The sequence below is a fragment of the Falco cherrug genome, chromosome 13, assembly GCF_023634085.1.
Source record: "Falco cherrug isolate bFalChe1 chromosome 13, bFalChe1.pri, whole genome shotgun sequence".
Lineage (NCBI taxonomy): Eukaryota > Metazoa > Chordata > Aves > Falconiformes > Falconidae > Falco > Falco cherrug.
In genome coordinates this window covers 19,367,943-19,387,357 of record NC_073709.1, presented here as the reverse complement: position 1 = coordinate 19,387,357, position 19,415 = coordinate 19,367,943, and the positions used below count along the sequence as shown (strand labels likewise).

The window sequence follows — 19,415 nt, the reverse complement described above, 5'->3', positions numbered from 1 at the left end:
TACTGGCTTCATCTCTTTGTGGAGCTTTTGTGGAGCTGTTCTCTAGCAGTAGAGGTAGTCATGAGAGGGAGGTGATTTAGGGTAGAGAAACAAAATACTGTGCCAGTAAGGGCATAATTTCTTTCTGTCTTTCCCCAGATATGTTTGCAGTAAACATGGACCCTTTAGGTCTGGCAGATATTTTTTTTCCCCTCTTTTAAAACCTTTGGATGACCAAGCCCAAAGAAGCTATCTGTGCAAAAGACTCAGAGTCACTGGCAGTGGTCTAATACGAACTGCAGTGGGTAGGAGGTTTGGCAGTTTGGTTGGTTTTGTGCAGCTCATTATCTTCGGGATATCTTTGGAGTTCAGCTGTTTTATTTCTAAAGGGTGATTCAGTCGTTGCTTCTAGGATGCAGCTGAGTAAGCCCACTGCGCTGCTGCCATGTTCTCCAAAAGCTGCTTTCAGTTTTGCCTTCAGCATCTCAAAGCTTTCTGGAAGGACCTGCTGTTTGCAGAGTTGAGCACTGCAGTAGCTTTTAGTTTCTGTTCATTGATGGTGGCTCACAGTCCTCTAAAGCTGGGGTGGAGGGCAAAGCTGCCGTAAACTAGCAGCGTTGCAATGCGTGATCCTTCACAACAGCTCTTACACTGCCATTAAACTTGATTTTTTTATAGGATTTTTTTGCAGTATGAACTCAGGAATTATCCTGATTTATGTACAGAGTAAGGGGAGGTAAAAGGAGGATAAGTAGTTGAACCTAAAGCATACAGTGTCGTTTGATGTGTGCTCTGCTTGCTTAGCCATCTGAGAAGGAAGTAATTTTTTTATATATATTGTATTACCATTTTAATGCCTTTATAAAGGAAACACTACTAAATATTGACATGGTGCAGAAATAACAGTGATTTACATGTCTCAAATCTTGATACTCAGTAATATTTTTAGAAAATGACAAATATACGTAGTAATAATTAAATGTAAATAATAGATTTTATCCTTAGCTACTGAAATCTTGTTGTATAAAAGTATCTTTTCAAATAACTGCTTAAATTCCTAGGAAAAGCTACAATAAAATAGGAATTCAAGAGCCAGTGTAGGAGGGATTTGAATTAGTTGTTGCTGTAATAAGTTAATTGGACTGTGGTTCCCAGAATAAGCTGCTGTTTCTTGAACACTCAGGATTAACTAAAATTTCCAGCATATAACAGATAGCTCTTCACGTTATAAAAATGTGCCCTGGTCCACGGTTATAAAATCAAAGCCATGTGTGATGCAAATAACTCTGAGTGAAATATTGATTCATTGATTGTTAGTTAATTCTGTACCTGAAAAAAAAATCCTTGAAGTGTTGGTTGTGCAGACAGAATGTCAGGTCTCAAAATGATGCTGACTTTTGTGTGTATTCTCTTTTATTCCAGTATTGCTTTTTCTTGCCAGAAGGTGTGTTAGAGCTTGTGAGATCTGTGCAACATGCCTGTGCACTAGGAGAGCTAGTCTTCCTCTGTTGTTTTTAATGTTAGCATGTCTGCTGCTGCATGTATTTTTCACCGTGCATTTTTTATAACAAATGTTTAAGGGAGGATGGGAACCTTATGTCATTGAAATGATGATAAAATAAGTTCAAGTGCACTAATCAGGACTCAAGTTCATGCATTGCTGAGTTGGAGTGACAGCGAAGTGAAATAAAAAGCTCCCTTACTTTGTGGTAAATCTCTGGTAGCAGTCAGAAAAACTGTCACTGTCTAAATTGAATAAAACACTACAATTTTCAGAGGAGTGAAGGGTGCAGTGGGTGAGGAGTTTCAGAAGAGCCCAGTGTGGCTGCCAGGTTGTGCCTTCTGCTCACTTGTAGGGTGTTTCGCAGAAGCACAGAACAGTTGGGGTTGGAAGGGACCTCTGGAGGTCATCTAGTCCAACCCACTGCTAGAGCAGGTTCTCCTAGGGCAGGCTGCACTGAGTTGTGTCCAGGTGGGTTTTGAATGTCTCCAGAGGAGGCTCCACAGCCTCTCTGGATAGCCTGTTCCAGTGCTCTGTCACTCTCAAGGTGAAGAAGTTTTTCCTCATATTCAGAAGGGATTTCTTTTGTTGCAGTTTATGCCCATTGCCCCTTGTCCTACCACTTGGCACTACTGAAGAGAGTCTGGTCTCGTCCTCTTGACGCTTGCCCTTAAGATATTTGTAGATATTGATAAGATCCCCTCTCAGTCTTCTCTCCTCCAGGCTAAACAGGCCCAGCTCTCCCAGCCTTCCCTCATCAGGGAGATGCTCTGCTGGACCCTCTCCAGTACTTCCCTGTCTCTTGAACTGGGGACCCCAGAACTGGACACAGCACTGCAGATGTGGCCTCACCGGGGCAGAGTAGAGGTTCCTCCGAATGCACCCCAGGGTCCCATTGGCCACCTTGGCCACACGGGCACACTGCTGGCCCATGGGCAACTTGCTGCCCACCGGCACTCCCAGGTCCTTGTCCACAGAGCTGCCTTCCAGCAGGTCAGCCCCAGCCTGTGCTGGTGCCTGGGGTTGTCCCTCCCCAGGTGCAGGAGTCACCTAACCCACACTGCCTGACCCTACCGATGGGGACGTTATGGGGGACAGGGTCAGAAGCCTCACTGAGGTCAAGCCCCTATCTCCTCATCTACCCAGCCAGTCATTCCATCATAGAAGGCTGTCAGGTTGGTCAGGCATGATTTCCCCTTGGTGAATTGATGTTGACTGTTCCTGATGACCTTCTTTGTCCTCACATGCTTCAAGATGACCTCCAGGATGAGCTGTTCCATCACCTTTCCAGGGATGGAGGTGAGGCTGACCAGCCTGTAATTGCCTGGGTCCTCCTTCTTGCCCTTTTTGAAGACTGGAGTGACATTGGCTTTTCTCCAGTCCTCAGGCACCTCTCCTGTTCTCCATGGCCTTTCAAAGATGATGGAGAGTGGCCTGGATATAACATCTGCCAGCTTGCTCATCACTCATGGGTGCATCCCATCGGGGCCCATGGATCTGTGGGTGTCAAGTTTGCTTAAGTCATGTCTAACCTGATCCTCCTTGACCAAGGCGAGTATCTTCCTTTCTCCAAACTTCCTCTCTTGCCTCCAGGGTCTGGGAAACCGAAGGGCTGGCCTTTGGCAGTGACGACTGAAGCAAAGAAGGCATTCAGTACCTCTGCCTTCTCTCTGGCCTTCATCACCAGGGCACCCACCTCATCAGCAGTTTCAGTTTCAGGGTGTACCTGTTTTATAGATGTTACTTGGATGCCTGTAGGATCCTGACTGTTCGAGAAGTAACAGCTCTCCTTGTTGCTGGATTAGGCAGACAGTGTTCAGCTTTGTCATTAAGTGGAAGAAACTTCATTAAAATATTTCTAAAATACCATGGTAATGTTTCAGGCTTATTGTTGGGACTGTTCATGGTGTTAAAACCTGTTGATTTTCTTTTACAATGATCCAGGATGATTATGCGAACAAATTGCAGGTCAGGGTTCAGATTTAACCTGTTTCTTATCAGGTTTGAAAAAATAAAAATAATAATAAAAAATAACCAATGTTCTTTAAGACGTTTTAAAAGTAAATCAGGAATTGTAAGGTTTTTTTCCTCAGCCTTTTCTAAGGTATATGGAAAATGCTGCTAAATTGCATTACTTCAATTCTGAACACACAGTTCTAAAGTTGCATATCTGTTTTTTCTTATTTTCTTCTGGACAGTATGAAAAAAAGACCAAATTACCCAAAATTAGTCACTTCTCCACGGCTGAATACCAACTACTATTTGAGCCAGATCCTGAGAATGCTAATTTATCCTTTTATCTTTACTGGATCCCACTGCATCTTTATCTTCAATAGTTAACAACTTTATTAGCATGCATGCATGTATGTATGTATGTTGAATTTTTAGAAAGGGAACCTTTTTTCCTTGATGGAGGAAATGATTTTGTAATGGGATAAATTGAAAGCACTTTTAAAGGCAGCTGCTTTGCAGAGAATGAAATCTGAAACAACCCAAAAGAGAAATTGTGTAGGCTCCTGGGAAAAGTTAAAATGCAGTGTATTTGACTGAGCCACAAGGAACAGATTGGATAGGGTCAGAGAATCAGAAATGGAAACAGTCCAAAACTCTCACTCTGCAGTATAACACAGACATCATGGAGATCTACAGGATTCCCCAGAGAGGTTTACTTAAAGGAGGGTTGCCGGGATGGTTAACGAGGTCATACTTGTGTGTGAATCATTTTCATCTTTGTTACTAGTAAGAAAAAAACCACTGTGTTAAAGGGGTGAGAGGAGGGAGGAGGGACACAACAACAAGAAAATCCCAAACCCACACACTCAAAACCTTTCTTCCCCAATACAAGGGTAACTTTCCTTCCTCTTTTGTCTTTGAAGTCTCTGCAGTAAAGGGACTGTTGCTGTTGCTCTGGATATTTGGGAACTCTTTCTGCACCTCTAAGCAAAAAAAATATATATGTGGCTCCTATTTCAGATCACCTTCAAGATAAATCTTTTCATGTAAGACTGGAGAGAGAGTTTTGAAACAAACTTTGATAGGGCTAGGTTTTGGTTATAGGGCTAGCCGAGGCAGAGATTTCTGCAGGCTCTGCAGGATAGTGCTTATGCAAATTGTAGGCCAACCAGAGATGGAGGAATGAGAAACAAGGGTATCCAAAACTTAGATGCATTCTTGAAGATGCCTATCCTGTCTGCCTCCACGCTCCTTACAGATGACAGATTTTTCATGACACTTCCCCCAAGTGTGAAATGATTCCTCCTCCTTCTGTAGGCTGCACATAGGAGGATTTATGGGTGGTCAGTGTTTTAAAAACTGGTTGGAAATTGAGGCAAAAAGTGTACCAAAGGCTGGATAGACTTGCTGCAAGGCTTATCTCTGCCCTCTCTGTGTGGAATTAGAATTACAAAACCTCATGCTGTAAGCCTCAAATGGACATGTTTTTGTAAATCCAAATGGTAAGGTTTGGGGAAAGTGATAGATGCACCATAGCAGAAGTATGTGCAGGTTTATCGATAGGCTACAATAATGACTGATTAATTGTAGTCCATTTAGCAGTTCAAATAAAGCTGTTAATATGGCAGGATGCCTAGAACCTGCAAACTCCAATGTAGGTAATGGTAAAGAGATCAGAGTCTAATTGCATAAAGGTGCTAAGGAGAGCCTGAACTCTTTAGAATTTGAACGCTAAATAAGAGTAATTATAGGAGGTGAAATAAGCACGTGAAGGGTGAATTAAGTTCATTGCGCAGGGTAACCCAGCAGGTCCGTAGCAGAGCTCCCAGTAGGATTTCTGAAAGCATTCATATTTTGAAGAAAATTCTTTATAGGGAGAAACTCTGAGCTCACTGGTTTTCCTTAAATAAAAGGAACAATGGGAGGTTACTTAATTTGGGTATGTAAAGTACCATTTAAAAGTTAAGGGCTTTTTAATCCTAGAAGGGTAAAACAAGAACTGAGGGCTAACCTGATGGATTAATATGAGCAGCAAAGCACATATTTCTTTTCACATTAAGTGACAAACTAGTGAAATGAGTTAGCAAGGGATGTAGCAGATCCTTCATCCCTAGACATTTCCAGAAAAGATGCAAAGTTAGCTTGGCTTGATAGAAGACTAAGTAGGCAGCGTGCTGTGCTCTCCATTACCAGAACTGGATCGTTCTTACACATTCAGAACTAAATTTTAAGATCTAAATGAACAAAAATTCTTCAGTTATCCTGAGTTTGGTTCCAGGAGACCTGACTAGTTGGCTGTATAAAATCTAACTGAAGCTCTTTCAAAGAAATTACCTAAACCTGAATACTCTTGTATTTAAAAAACCAAACAAACAAAACAAAAAAACAGTTGATTTATAAGCATTTTTTTCAAAGAACAAAATCCAAAATGTAAATGAGTGCACTTCCTATTTCATCATGAACTAAAAGAGGAACAACCACATTGCTGCAATACAAAGCAGGTCAAGTGTCGGGGCGTGGGTGTGTGTGCGTGCACGTGGAATTTTTGTTGACACCCCACCCCCCCCATATCCAGGAAATACCGGAAAACTTGCATGCATGTCTGAAGAGTGAGATTTTTAAACAGGTTAAGCCAGCATCTTTCATGCCAAACTCATATCTAACATGTGAGAACTCCACATGTGATTCAGTTTAAAACACTGCAGTAAATGAAAATAAATGCTAAAGAATAATACCAGTAAATGCACACACACTAGGATGTGTTTGTTCTTAGGGAGTTTTGAAGATGTGTCTGTTCCTGGTGTGCCATTTCTGGCTGGCGTACTCTACTCTGCTGTCTAACTTTTCAGGAACAGTAATAATAGCAGTGGTTATTTTTGCCGTTTCCTTTTCTGTAACTTCTGTATTCAAGATGTTACATTCAGGTCTATCCATTTTATGGAATATAGGTTGCCTGGCAGCACGTGTCAAGCTAATAAATTTTATTTTACTTGGGTTTCCCTTTCGCGTTTAAACATGGGTAGCATGGTCTATAGGCAGTTCCCTGTTCAGTTTTTCTTTCAACAAAGTGTTTTGTAGCTGACATCCAAGGAATCTTGGAGTTGCTCGGCATTTGTTATGGCTAAACCTGCAGAGGAAGTCCAAGTGAATTACAGATAATTGTAGTCCTCAGGATAACCATTTTGTTAACAGAATGAGCTTCATTAATCTTTCTAATCTGATAATTAAACGGAGGTTAAAACATCAGAACAAGGCAAAAACTATGTTAAAAAATAAACCACTGTTCAAGGGTATCTAAAGTTCTTATTGTAGTAAAGGGAAAAAAAACCCCAAAAACAAAAGAGAGAATGTTCCAATGATATTTTCTACTGTAAATAAAAATTCTGGTTCTTCTGGCATTTTTTTTGAAAGGCATATGGGATAGCACTGGGGGCTATGTTTTCTGTCAAATTTTTGAGGTATTTCTTGCCAATTCTGAATCTTTGTTCAAGAAACAAACAAAAAGTTGTGTTCAAGAAACAAAGTTGTGGTGCTATTATTGAATTCACTTTTTTCAGAGATTGAATAATTGAACATACATAAAATATGAATAATTTTATGTGATTGAAGCTGCCACATTTACTAGTGAAGTGTTTGTCTAATAACAAAGTTTTAGAAATGAACTTTTTCTTTAGGAAACAAGAATGACTTTGCTATTTAGATATTGGACTGAGACTTGAGAGGTGCAACCAGTTCCCGGTCTGTTATAGGCATCCCTACTTAAAACCCTAGTGTGGAAAGGGTGATGGACAGGGAAGTTGGGGGTCTCTGGGGGGTTGATGCAGGTAGGGTGTCATTGCTCTGTGCGTGTGTTCAGTATGGCAAAGGACTAAGGTATCTGCGTGGCAGCCAATTTCTGCAAGTACTGCTTGCAGTTGTGTGTGTCACATAGTGTGAAGGCAGAATGAAGTCTTTCATTCTAAACTGAACAAACATTTAAAAATATTTTAATTTAAAAAAAAAGCAAAGATACTTTTGCAAGTAACTGGTATTTTATTTTCTTGATTCTGTTTTCTTCTTCCTTTTTTCAAATTTCTTTAAAATTTAACTTTTAGTATAACTTGAACAAAGTCTCTCAATTGATGGAATTCTTGGCATGCTGTAAGTAGGAGAGCTATTTCCAGGAAGGATACTTCTGTTTAAATACTTGATGCCAATTCTGTTTTACTATTGTGGTTTGTATATCATGCAATGTTTGTTTATTGTAATGTCAGTGTTTATTGTAAAGGCAGCTCAGGTTACAGATACATATGTGAAAGGACATAGAGAATATTTGTGTAGAAAGTACTTTTTCCTTCCATCTTCACAAGCCAACAGAAGAATGTTTATTTGTAATTCTTGAAGATTGTGTATTCATGTTTTCATCTTGGAACTTTCTGAAGAATATTCTTTTTTAAACTGGGAAATAAATATTTCTGTGGTATTTTTGCAATCTCCTTCCCTTTCTTTAGCCAAATTTAAGTAATTCTATAAGGTGACTATTCCTTTTTTGCTTGTATTTCCAGTTTCTTTCCTCAAAAATAGAAGGTATCTGTGGTGAACCTGAATAGGAAAATAGGAAACACATTTTAAAAAATTGCTTTAAATTTACTAAAACAAATCAATTACAAAGATATCGAAGCAGAGACATCTTATTTTAAAAAATGACAAGCTTGCAATTTCCTGGATGAATAATAAACCATCTTAAGTTATAATGTTTTTGGTCTCTAGATTTAAAATCTGTTTTAGACTCAGAGTGAAGTTAAAAGAAGTAGAATATGGCTGTGTTTCCAGAATAAAATTTGGCATTTTTGGAGTAATTCTAGTATAACTTTGTTCTTGAAATATAATTTGACTTCTTTTTGTTTGCTTGTGACAACTTCATGCCAATTCTAAGCTGTGTATGTAATTTTTGTCTCCATATGTTCCCAAGATTGTGTCTCTTCCCTAGGTCCTTTGTTCTTCTCATTCGTGTTTTTTTATTTAAGATATTTTGCTCCCTGTGTTATGTTATGTCATGAGCTTGCCTAAGTTCTGCCTACCTGAAGTACCGTTCTCTGAGTGGTGTTCAGCAGTGCTGACAGGTTGATTATAATCCAGAATTTCATGAAGGGTACGCTAAGGTAAATTACTAAGTAAAACAGTGATTTTTGTCACGTTAAAAGACCAGTTTTGCAAAGAAAGAAGAGCAGTTTGGATGCTGGAGAATTTTCAGGCAAGCCTTGATAGCCTTTAGAGATGCTTCCTACAATAAGATATTGTTTGTTTTCTGGAAACTTGGGGGGAAGAGCTTAGTAATTTGTAGCTAATAAATGAGATAAAAGATGCCTTTGAGCACACCTCTAGGGCTATCTTAATTGCATATTCTGTAGTTTCAGCCACCAGTTGGGGGCTGGGGGGGGAGGGAGTCTTATATCTAAATCAATTTGACAAAATAGAAGATTAAGAATTTACTAGTCAGTTTTCTCTGCTGATAAACCCTGGCTTGCAGCTGATGTTGGCGTCACACATCAACAAGCTACTTGAAAGTTCCAGTGAGTGTCATTAAAGTACAGTTTGTCCATTTGCAGCAATATTGAGTCAAGCCATTTCCTTCCTAATGGAGGATTAATTTCTATTGTGAATACAAATAGAGAGTACAATTAATGTGGTTGCCTTTCAGATAAGAAAGGCCTCTAGTCCTTTCTTCCCAGGGAGCTGAACTGAACTCAAACTCATAAACAGTTGTTGTTGTATTTTTTTTTTTTTTAATTGGAACAAATCCTAGATGTGAGTTTTGTTGCTAACTGGAACAAAGCCAGCACAGCTTTACTTACAACTGAACCTGAACTAGAACTGAACCAAAGTGGTTTCAGTTCCCTGCTGCTGGCTTCTAACTGGATAACTGACAATTGTAAATCCAGTAGGACCTCTCTTGAAAGTTACTGAAAGGTGTTGTGCAGTAGTGTTTGAATGACTGAAAACATGAACCTCTTGTGGGAAGGATCTGAGGTCAATGCTGAAGTGTTTGCCTCGTCTGTGTTGAGGTTTCATGTAAGGCATACTTATTTTTGAATAGTTTGTTTGGGAAGATCTTCCACATCAATGACACCCTGGTTTGAGTAAAGCTGTCAGCTGCCTCAGAGTTGGTGTCATCAATGTTCCTAACTTTTGTTTTAAAATACAGTAGGTTTATAGGCAAGTTCCAGAGTCTGTCTTTTCTATAGTGGGCTAGAATAAGATTCACAGGTTAAAAACTGCAGTGCAATTTCACATGATCTAAATATCACCATTTCCTAGCACTTATCTTGCCTTTGGAAATGTTGTCCTTCATTTAAAAGAAGATTTGAATTTACGCCACATTAGTTTTGGATCTTCCAACTTTTGACCTCCTTGATTTTTGAGGTCTAAAAATGAGCACAGCTTTTTCCTTTATTCTTTGTACGGTAATGCTGTGTGGATATTCCCGACTATATACTGTCTTTCCCAGACTGTACCTGGCATGAGGAGAGCACAAGAAAGCAATTTTTCACTGTAAAGAAAAGAAAAATACCATACGCTTTACAGGAAACAGGTAGCATTGCTTTGATATCTTAATCTGTAAAACTTAACAGAAGTTAAGTCTTACTTAAGGGAAGTAAGGAAACACGGAAGTTACTTCAAGAAGTAAGGAAAAATGTATGCAGTGCACCAAAACTGTTGTATATGACCAGGAAAAGTACCAGTGAATCCTAAGGTTTATCCTCTGCTTATCCAAGTACTTACTGTTATGCAAATACCTATCTCATAAAGATTGTCCAGTGTTGCAAAGGTGTCTACTCAGAGGAAATACTACTGCAATTTAGGAGAAACTCCAAATATCTGTGTGAATAAATCATCACATGTGATTGATTCCTGTGACTGAACAAATGTGCCAGCTAGGACTTTGGCTTGGCGTATGGGCAGTTGGGTTATCTGAAATTGTACTGTAGTAAAATAATTTGACAGCATTTATCACTTTGTGCTTGCAGTCCTGATTCTTTCTTCAGCATTTTATTCCTAGAAGGGAGGGGGTTACCTATACACCTGTTTGTAGTTCTGTAGGATGACATTAAAAAATGTCCATAAGCAAGACGATAAATGTGTTTTAAATAATTTATGTCAGCTAGTTATTTCCTTATGGTTTGGACAGTGCCACTGTACCTAATGAATCAAAAAAAAAAAATGCTCTTGAAAAGCCTTGTGATGAAATTACAGGTCAAATTTTACCACATTATGCAGCTCCTTTATTCTTAAATCCAATAACAATCTAAATGCATTTAGCAGATGTTTCAAGCGAATGGCTTTATGCAGGCTTCTGTTTTGTAGGTGGTTTTACTGTCCTTTTACTCAGGTCTAGTTGAATATTGTTCAGCCAAACCCAGCTCTTATCCATCATCCTTCATGTTACCTCTGGGCTTGCATAGGTTCTTTGTACTTTACCTTCATTACTATTACTAAAGTAATGCAACCTCTGTTTCTAGTGTGGAGACGGTTATCGTACAGTGAAAATGTACTGTGTAACTCTGGCTTGTTCCTCTGCCTTTATAAGACTCACTAACAGAAGACATTTTACATCATCAGATAACCGTACTGGGTTAAATAAACCAACAAAACAGCACGCACATGTGCCTGGAACACTCATACTGGTATGAGTCTCCATGGAACTGTTATGTTCAGAGTGCCCTGAGTGGTTAGTCTAGGAAGTCTTGTCTTTTAAGATTATTGATTTCTTTTTCCACTCGTGAAGAAATTTCTCTGTCTGATTTATTTCCCTCGCTCACGAATTCTGATTGTAGGTATTTAGAAGCCCTAACCAGTTTGGGTATATAACTGTTGCAGACCTTAATAATAGTTAATACCTTGTGCCATACATACTCTAACCAACTGAAGCTTTTAAGAAAGTGACGACAATCTCTTCCTTCCGATCAGGGAGTCAGAAACCTGGTTTTGTACAGTGACCCTCACGTGGTCATGCTGCTTCATGCCTTTGCAGCTGTTTGTACTGCTCTGCTGTCTTGTTGCATGTAAATATAGCCATCTGTCCAAGTCCACCTTCTGGACTCTACCAGAAAATGAGCCATGAACACCGTAGTTCCAGTACGGTGGTTCACAGAAGGTATTCTTCCTTGTGGGGCTCAAACTGAGCATGTGAGTTCTGGGTGTACAGATGTGCATGCTTGTGCCCAAGCACACGTGCATTCGTGTGTCACCATGCATTCAAAAATGTTCCTTCGTCAGTGCCTCAGAGGTCTTAGGTACCGCGGATTGTGGAAGATCAAAGTTGTATCCCGTGTGATTCAGGGCACTCAATTGAATATCGGTATATGCTATATTAAGTAATAGAAGGATTCTTGTTTCAGAATTGCTTTGTGAATACTGTGGTTGTTTCAGCTGAATCTTGTTTTTCCCTGGCTGCTTCTGTTCTGTATTATGTCTGTGCATGTGTCTGGCACTGGAAAGTGTTTGATCTTTTCTGTAGGTCATGCAAGATGTTTGATGTCTTTTTGTTGACTTTTGGGTATGAGTAAATAAATGATAGAATCCCCTGTGGTCAAAATTTCTTAACTTTTATGTATATCATTGTGGTCAATTACAATGCGGCAAGCTGTGTTAAGTTTCTCTGTAATTGTAATAATCAAATATGTAACATTCATAATGAAACACAGATTTCCAAACTTTGTGGTGGTGCACTGGCTCTGAAAGAGACCTGCTTTCTTTGGCCAGAAGACCAAGAGGCTGCGGGGGGAAAAAAATCATGGAGGTAAACAGAGATTCTAGGGAAGCTTTCTCAACATGTTTTCTGGACAATTTCTATAAAAGTCAGGTTCACTTCATGTCATGAATGATCTAACATGTGAAATTTGTTAATTTTCAGATAATGTTATTAAATAAAATTTTCTCGGCTCTTTTGCTGACCTTACGGAGCCTATTACAAAGCTATCCATTTTAGGTTGAGCTTGCTAGGGATTCAGGTGTAAATGCTGGGGGAAGTTTGCAAGTTTGGTCTTACCTCTAGCTGTTGTTTTGGTCAAGAATTTGCTTCTGTTCTAGTAATCATATCATGCAAACATAGAATCATTTACATTGGAAAAGACCTTTAAGATCATCAAGTCCAACTGTTAACCCAGGACTGCCAAGCCCACCACTAAACCATGTCCCTAAGCACCACATCTATGTGTTTTTTGAACACCTCCAGGGATGGTGATTCCAGCACCTCCCTGGGAAGCCTGTTGCAATGCTTCAGGGAAGAGATCTAATACCCAACCTAAACCTCCCCTCATGTTTCTGTCCCTGAGGCTGTTTCCTTTTGTCCTGTCACTTTTTACATGGGAGAAGAGACTGACCGCCCTGCTGCCTGCAGCCTCCTTTCAGGGAGCTGTAGAGAGCAGTCGCATCCCCTGTGAGCCCCCTTTTCTCCAGACTAAACACCCCCAGTTCCCTCAGCTGCTCCTCACAGGACTTGTTCTCCAGCCCCGTCCCCAGCCCCTGCCCGGCTCTGGACACGCTCCAGCCCCTCAGCGTCCCCCCTGCAGTGAGGGGCCCAAACCCAGCCCAGGGTGCGAGGTGCGGCCTCACCAGGGCCGAGCACGGGGACGGTCACTGCCCTGGGCCTGCTGGTCGCGCTGTTTCTAACACAAGCCAGGAGCTGTTGGCCTTCTTGGCCACCTGGGCACACGGCTGGCTCATGTTCAACCAATGATGGTGGCTTTGAAAGTTTTTAAATTACTTGGTCTGCAGCCATTTTGACTATATTGAAAAGTGTCACTATTAATGTTTTCTTTTATATTCAATAAGTTAAAACAGGTATTCTATTAGCTATTAATTGAAGCAGAAAAATCTTGCAGTTAAAGAACAATACACAGCACAGACTGTTTCCAGTCATTTTCTATTAGATTACAACTCTTCCGATTTACTTAGAAGTTTTCATGGAAATAGTATTTTATCAAAATTGGAGAAGTAAATGCCCTTAAAAACACCAGATGTAACCCCCTCAGCCTTTGCAGATATCAGCTCTTTAAACAACATCCCTTCCCTCCTCTTTTCAGAGAAATTGTTCAAAGAGAAACTTTCTGTTATGCTGTGCTCAGTAAGGGTTAATACATACTGACTTCTCAAGTCCTGCGTGACTCAAATAGCCATCTGCAGTGACAGATCATGTGCTTTGGGGTTTATGCTTTAAGCTATCCAGATATCAGATAATCCTAGAACATCACAACAAGAGGTGCAAAGCAGGTTTTATGATTTAATTCTTATTGTTTGTGCAGTTGCTTGTTGCTTATGCAGTCCATTTAGGTTTACACTGTTGCCAAAATCCTAAACAGCTTCATGGTTGAAGGGGTTTTACTGGGTTTCATATACTGTCTAGCTAAGGAACAGCAAGAGTAAAACTTACTCAGCCTTTATGCTATTCATTTATGCAAAATGCATTTTTCTATTGATTGTTTGTTTCAGATCTGAGATTTATGCCAATGACTGTCCTTAAATTTCTCTTGAGACAAGCTGGCATTTAAATGCATATAGTGCACCTAATCTTAGTTGATGTTCTGGTGTTGGAACATGAATGGCTGATGAACTCATGATCAAAAGAAAACATATGGTACTGGGGCAATGAGCCACTGAAGATAGCAGTTTATCACTTCTTTGAAACAGGTCTCTGTTTGCTCCACAGGGCATGCAAAATCTCTGTGCTGGTGCTATCAGCTAGAATGAAAAAAACACCCTCAAATGTTAATGGAATGATTCAGGCTGTACAGTGGTCAAGAACATAATCTTGTTCATATTCAAATATGAAGTATCGGTGCAACCGGAATAGCTGCATAGCATATTCTGATCTTCCTCATCCCTGTAAGATTAGAGAGAGTGTGTGGTTTCCTTAGCAAAATCTTAGTCTAAGACAATTCTGTCTTGATTTTCATTTTTTTGGGGGTGGGAATTACATCTTGCATCTGAGAGGAGGAAAATGGTGAACTTCTAAACAAGCTTAGAACTCATTTTTTTCAGAACACTTTGGAGTTAAAAGCTTGCAAAAAGAAAACCTTGAGGAAAAGCTGAACTATTTTCACAGTCTTTTGTGTAGTTTGATTAAATTTTGCAGTACTTCAGAGTTACCCAAGAATTGTGATGCTCTGGAAACGCTGCAGAGAAATGTTTAAGCAGTTTTTTTGTTTGATATTGTTTTCACTGATGAGTATTCACTGAATGGAAAAGAGAGGAAATTGCATCTTAGATATGTACCCATTAAAGTTCTTTAAACAAACAAAAAACCCCCAGCTTGGGCATCTCTGGTAGTGTAGGAAGACTGGATGCGTATCGCTTGACAAAGGGAAGCTTAACTGAGGAACAGAAGAAACGGTCCAGTGGGCAGTCTGGGCCTCCAGAGACCAGAGTTCAGTTCTTGTTTAACTGTAGACTTCTTGTATGGTGTTCTGGCAAGTCATTTAGTCTAGCTGGTGCCTTTGGGAGTATCTCATTTTACAGATGGGGAACTGTCTCAGAAGGGTGTTGAAAATAAAATCCATTAATGACTGTGAAACTATATAAATGCCTTCAATATGCTGAAACTTGGCCATGGCTTCAACGCGGGATTTTTCCTCTAAGTATGTCTGGTTTTATGGATGGTTGCCTTTTGTTCCCTGAAACAGGCTACTAATATGCTTTATTCATGCCTGGAGCTTTTCAAGATCTGTTCTGCTTTCCAGCAATCATTGTACTCATCTCAATACACTGCCACATCAGGATCCTTTTAGCAGCATAGAAGTTGTTTAAAGTACCTCCACAATTAATCTTATTTGCACCTACTAAAACTGTATTTTACCAAAAGTCACAGCAATAGTGTGGGCCAAGATAAACTGCTTTGGTAATCAAACATTTTGCTCAGTGATAGTTGTTATATCTTTTGTTAGATGTGAAGTATGTGACATGTATGTGCAAGGCATATATTTTTCAGTGTATCTTGCTTACAGCAAAGCTGCTGTTATATCATCTCCTCAGTCCCATCTCTGGCTTGCATCTTGCCTTGTTCCCTGTTGTCCTTCTGAACAGTCATGTCTGTTTAGTTATCTTCTCATGGTGTCTCTCTGCGTGTATAAATGCTTGGCTGCTTTCAGAGAGAAGTATTTTTAGTCAAAGAGAAGGGTCAGAATAAGAACTGCCATAATCAGACTATTTCTGTTGCATTCAGGGTGTCTGTTACATTCAGCTGAATTTGGCCAGTCATTCTGTTTCTGGTTACATACGTCTAAGGGCGTTTCACATGTAGTAATTTTCAGGGCATTTGGTGAAAAATTCCTGGAAACTTTAGATTGTGCTGTATGCATCCTTTGTTACTTATTTATAAAATGACATTGCATAGTCTCTAACTTCTTCAAAGTGTTGTTTAATGTGCAGATTCAAGGAAAAGGCATGTAGTTTATATTCTAATAATCTGACTGTTTTGAGGGTATTTATACACTATGTTTCTAGGCATTAAATTAGAAATGTTTTATGCAAAATTAGAATTGAATCAGTCCTTCTCATTCCACACTTGATTTGATACGTGAAAGACCTGAGAACAAAAGAAAGATTCCTGTTGATTTAGGGGATTCTGCTTTTTTTGGGGTGTTCTTTTTAGATGTAAGGTCAGCTGAGGGAACTGAGCTACCAGTTTCTGCAAAATTACTACTTCCTGTGACTGATGGGACTGTCAGTGTAGGTACTCACTGAAATGAAATGTGGGTATTTTATACATGTAAAATCAGAACATGTCTATTTCATTCTTACTGGTATTAGAATGTTTTCAGACTGAAACATACTTTCTTTGTGAAAGAGACTCCCTTTTATAAACAGTTTGTTCTGCTTAGAGCATCAGCAAAAGTTCTGAATCAAAATCATTAAGCAGCATTTCTAATAAATGGTATGTGAGAACAGTCCACTTGATGGGTAATGGAAATGTGGGTTCAGTGCTGCAGTCTGGTTCCCGAGTTGCTTCCAAAGCCATTTGTACTTCAGTGGGCAGAACAGAGATTTTGTGATGGTGATCACCAGCTTCTCCAGATGCCTGATTCTTCTGCAGGGATGGTGTTGCATTTTTGTTTGTGCATGTGCACACTGGGATTTTAACTGCATAAAGTATTCTGCTGAAAGCCTAACCATGCAGTACATAGTGCTGATACGAACAGAGTATTACAGACATCTGTTGAGTGCTATAGCAGTTTTTCAAAAGCCTCTCTCTGCATAGACATCAAAATTTATTCATGCACCTGTGCCTCTGATCTATTTTTTCTCGTTAAAAAAACTGCAAAGGGAGAGGAAGAGTATTTCAAAATCAGTAGCTTTATTGAAAAACAAAAAACATCCTCCACAAAATGTCCCCCACAAAACCCATGCTACCAGTTCAGAAACTGTTTTATTTATGGAAAAACACTCCACCATGATTTCATTTTCCTCTCCTCTGAGTAGCCACTGGCCTTGCTAACACCTACGTCCTGCCTGGTCTGTTCACAACACAGCTGCTGAGGTCATTTTCTTGATCTGTTGGTCTGATGACATCAGCTGGAGCCGTGCGCTCCTCTGCCGGCTTGCTCCCGAGTTGCGCAGAAGCATTTTTATGAGAAACTGCTTGGTGGCCGGAGGAGCTTGTGCATCTCACATCGCCCCGATGTGTGCAGCAGCCGTGGCCCAAAGGAGGAGTAAAAAAGCAGGACCCCCCCTTGTAACGGCCCTCTCAGGTGCGGAGAGAACCTGGAGGCAGAACAGGTGACCCCATGAAGCCGCACGCTGAACATAGGTGGGCAAGCCCTGGCATAGCCTGGACATTTTGGCGTCTGCTTCCTTTCCTCATTTACTGGCTGGTTTGTGAAGACCAACAGATTGCTCTCCCAGGTTATTAGTGTGAATTGGTGACCCCTGATTATTGTCTTATTCTGGTCGAGTGCCCTCCCCTGAGGTGGCTGGTGACGCAGGAGGCAGCTCTGTGCCATGGCGGCGAGGCAAGGCCCACCTTCCCCTGCTGCGTGGGGAAGCCACAGGCTCTGTGTGTGGTTGCCTTGCTGTAGTACAAGTGTCAGGAAAGTGAAGTTCTGGGGTTTCTGGAGAGCCCAGCTTGGCCAGGCTGGGCGATGAGGCACATGAGGTGTCTGTTTGGTCTGGCACCAATGACACATAATCCTACTGCTTTTTCACTTGGGGGAAGAATGGGGCTTTTGGGGGCACGTCTCCTTTTCTCATTTTCTCACCTGCCCTGTGTACCCCAGTTTGGTATGTGGCAGGCATGAACTCAAGTCCCTTGTGAGTGCCAGGGCCCTGGGGGCACCAGCAGGCCCCAGTGTCACTGCCAGGCCCCCCTACCCTGCCCATGGCCCAGGACCCCATGTCAGCACCTGGGCTTTCAGCCCCTGCCCCAGCAACACCGTGTCCCAGCCTGGGCCTGGCACTGTCCTGCTCCCATCCCCGGGGAGGTGTCTGATGCCGGGGGCTGGGGCTGCCCTGGTGCCTCCCTGTCTGCCCACTCCTGGCTGGAGCACTGGGGCATAGGACAGGCCCTGGCAGGCATGGCCCCCCCGAGGCACCCTGGCAGCGCACATGAAATTTTATCTGTGTGCTTTGCTTACTAAAATGGACTGAAAATACAGTATTCATGTATACCATGTTGCTTTACTCACTCTCTGAAATTGTGTGAGAGCTGTCATGTGACAGTAAGAGCTATTGATTACATAGTGTTTTAGTTACCGTTTAATTTTTGAGAGATGGGTGGCAGCAAAAATTGTCTTTTATGTGTGGGGCACCATTAAGATACTCAAATCCAGCAGTATTTAGAGTTGCTGATGAAATGTATGGTAAAATACAGCAGGATTTGTAATGAGCTCTTTATTGCAGTGCCTAAACGTACAGGAGCTTATTCTCACAGTCTGTGAGAGTATAGTGGCTTGATACTGAGCACCTGTATTTCATGCTGAGAGAAAGTGATCTCCCTAAGACCAAAGACTCCTTTAAAATCTACCAGAAGGGTGCAGAAATAAATAAATTTTGTATTTCAAAATAAGAGGATAAAGCATGTATTTCTTTCTCCCAGTGGGAATACAAAGGGGGTATTATAAACACGTGTTAACCAGCCGTCCGAGCCCTGTGTGTTCGTTTCCCCTGTTCTGTGACCAGAGCTGATCTGTCCCCCTGGGATCTGAATAGGTCACAGTGTTGTTTTTCACATTTGCATAGCTGGGCTCAGTATGAATTACAGTAAAAAAAATTATTCGATACTAGCACTTTTTAACTTATTGCCTTGTTTCCTTGGAAACAGTGGTGCAAACGTATGGCAGAACAGTGTTTTGAATATTTGATTTGTAAAATTCACTGGGCTAAAGCTTTCCAAGTGTTGAGGGCACACACTTCTTAACTTCAGTGAAGGTGCAGGGTCCTCAGGGCCTCTTTGTGAAAGGAGGCTCTGTTGGTAGTGAACTGTAGACCTGCCCATGTGTCCTGCCTACACCTTAGCTTCATGAGTTTTGGAAACTGTTTCCTGCATGTGCAGTCACTTGCTTTGGGAGCCATTCTAAGTTTTACTTCTAATTCTCTTCTTGATTGCAGATTGACTTGGAGCCAGAAGGGAGAGTGTATGTCATCATAGACCTTTCAGGATCATCAGGTGAAGGTAGGGACTTTCAATCTTTTATCTTACTCTTTCATGAATGGCATCTTCCAAGGGCCTCAGCAGTAGAAGTATTGGAGGAGGTGCTGTGCCAATATCCTCTTAAATCTGTATGAGCTCAAGTTAAAGTGAACACATTTTGATGTATCTGCCTGTGAATCAATAAGCAGTCGCAGTTTATCTTACCCTGTTAATCACTAATGGTAACAATACCAGCTAAAAGGATGATGATGAAATGAGAATAGCTTGACAGTATTAATTATCAAAAGAAACTTCCAAATTCTTACTTTTGGACGAATGTACCAATGATAAGATATCAAAGGAGTGTGTGTGTGTGTGAGC

General features: G+C 40.8%; 1 protein-coding gene across 1 annotated transcript in view; it reads left to right on the top strand.

Annotated features, from left to right (window-relative positions):
- Nucleotides 1-19,415, top strand: part of PRKCE (protein kinase C epsilon) — a 294,070-nt gene that overhangs the window by 84,478 nt on the left and 190,177 nt on the right. The window contains exon 2 of the mRNA XM_005436291.3: nt 19,013-19,076. Coding sequence (XP_005436348.1) covers nt 19,013-19,076 — 64 coding nt within the window. The remainder of the gene's footprint in view (nt 1-19,012; nt 19,077-19,415) is intronic.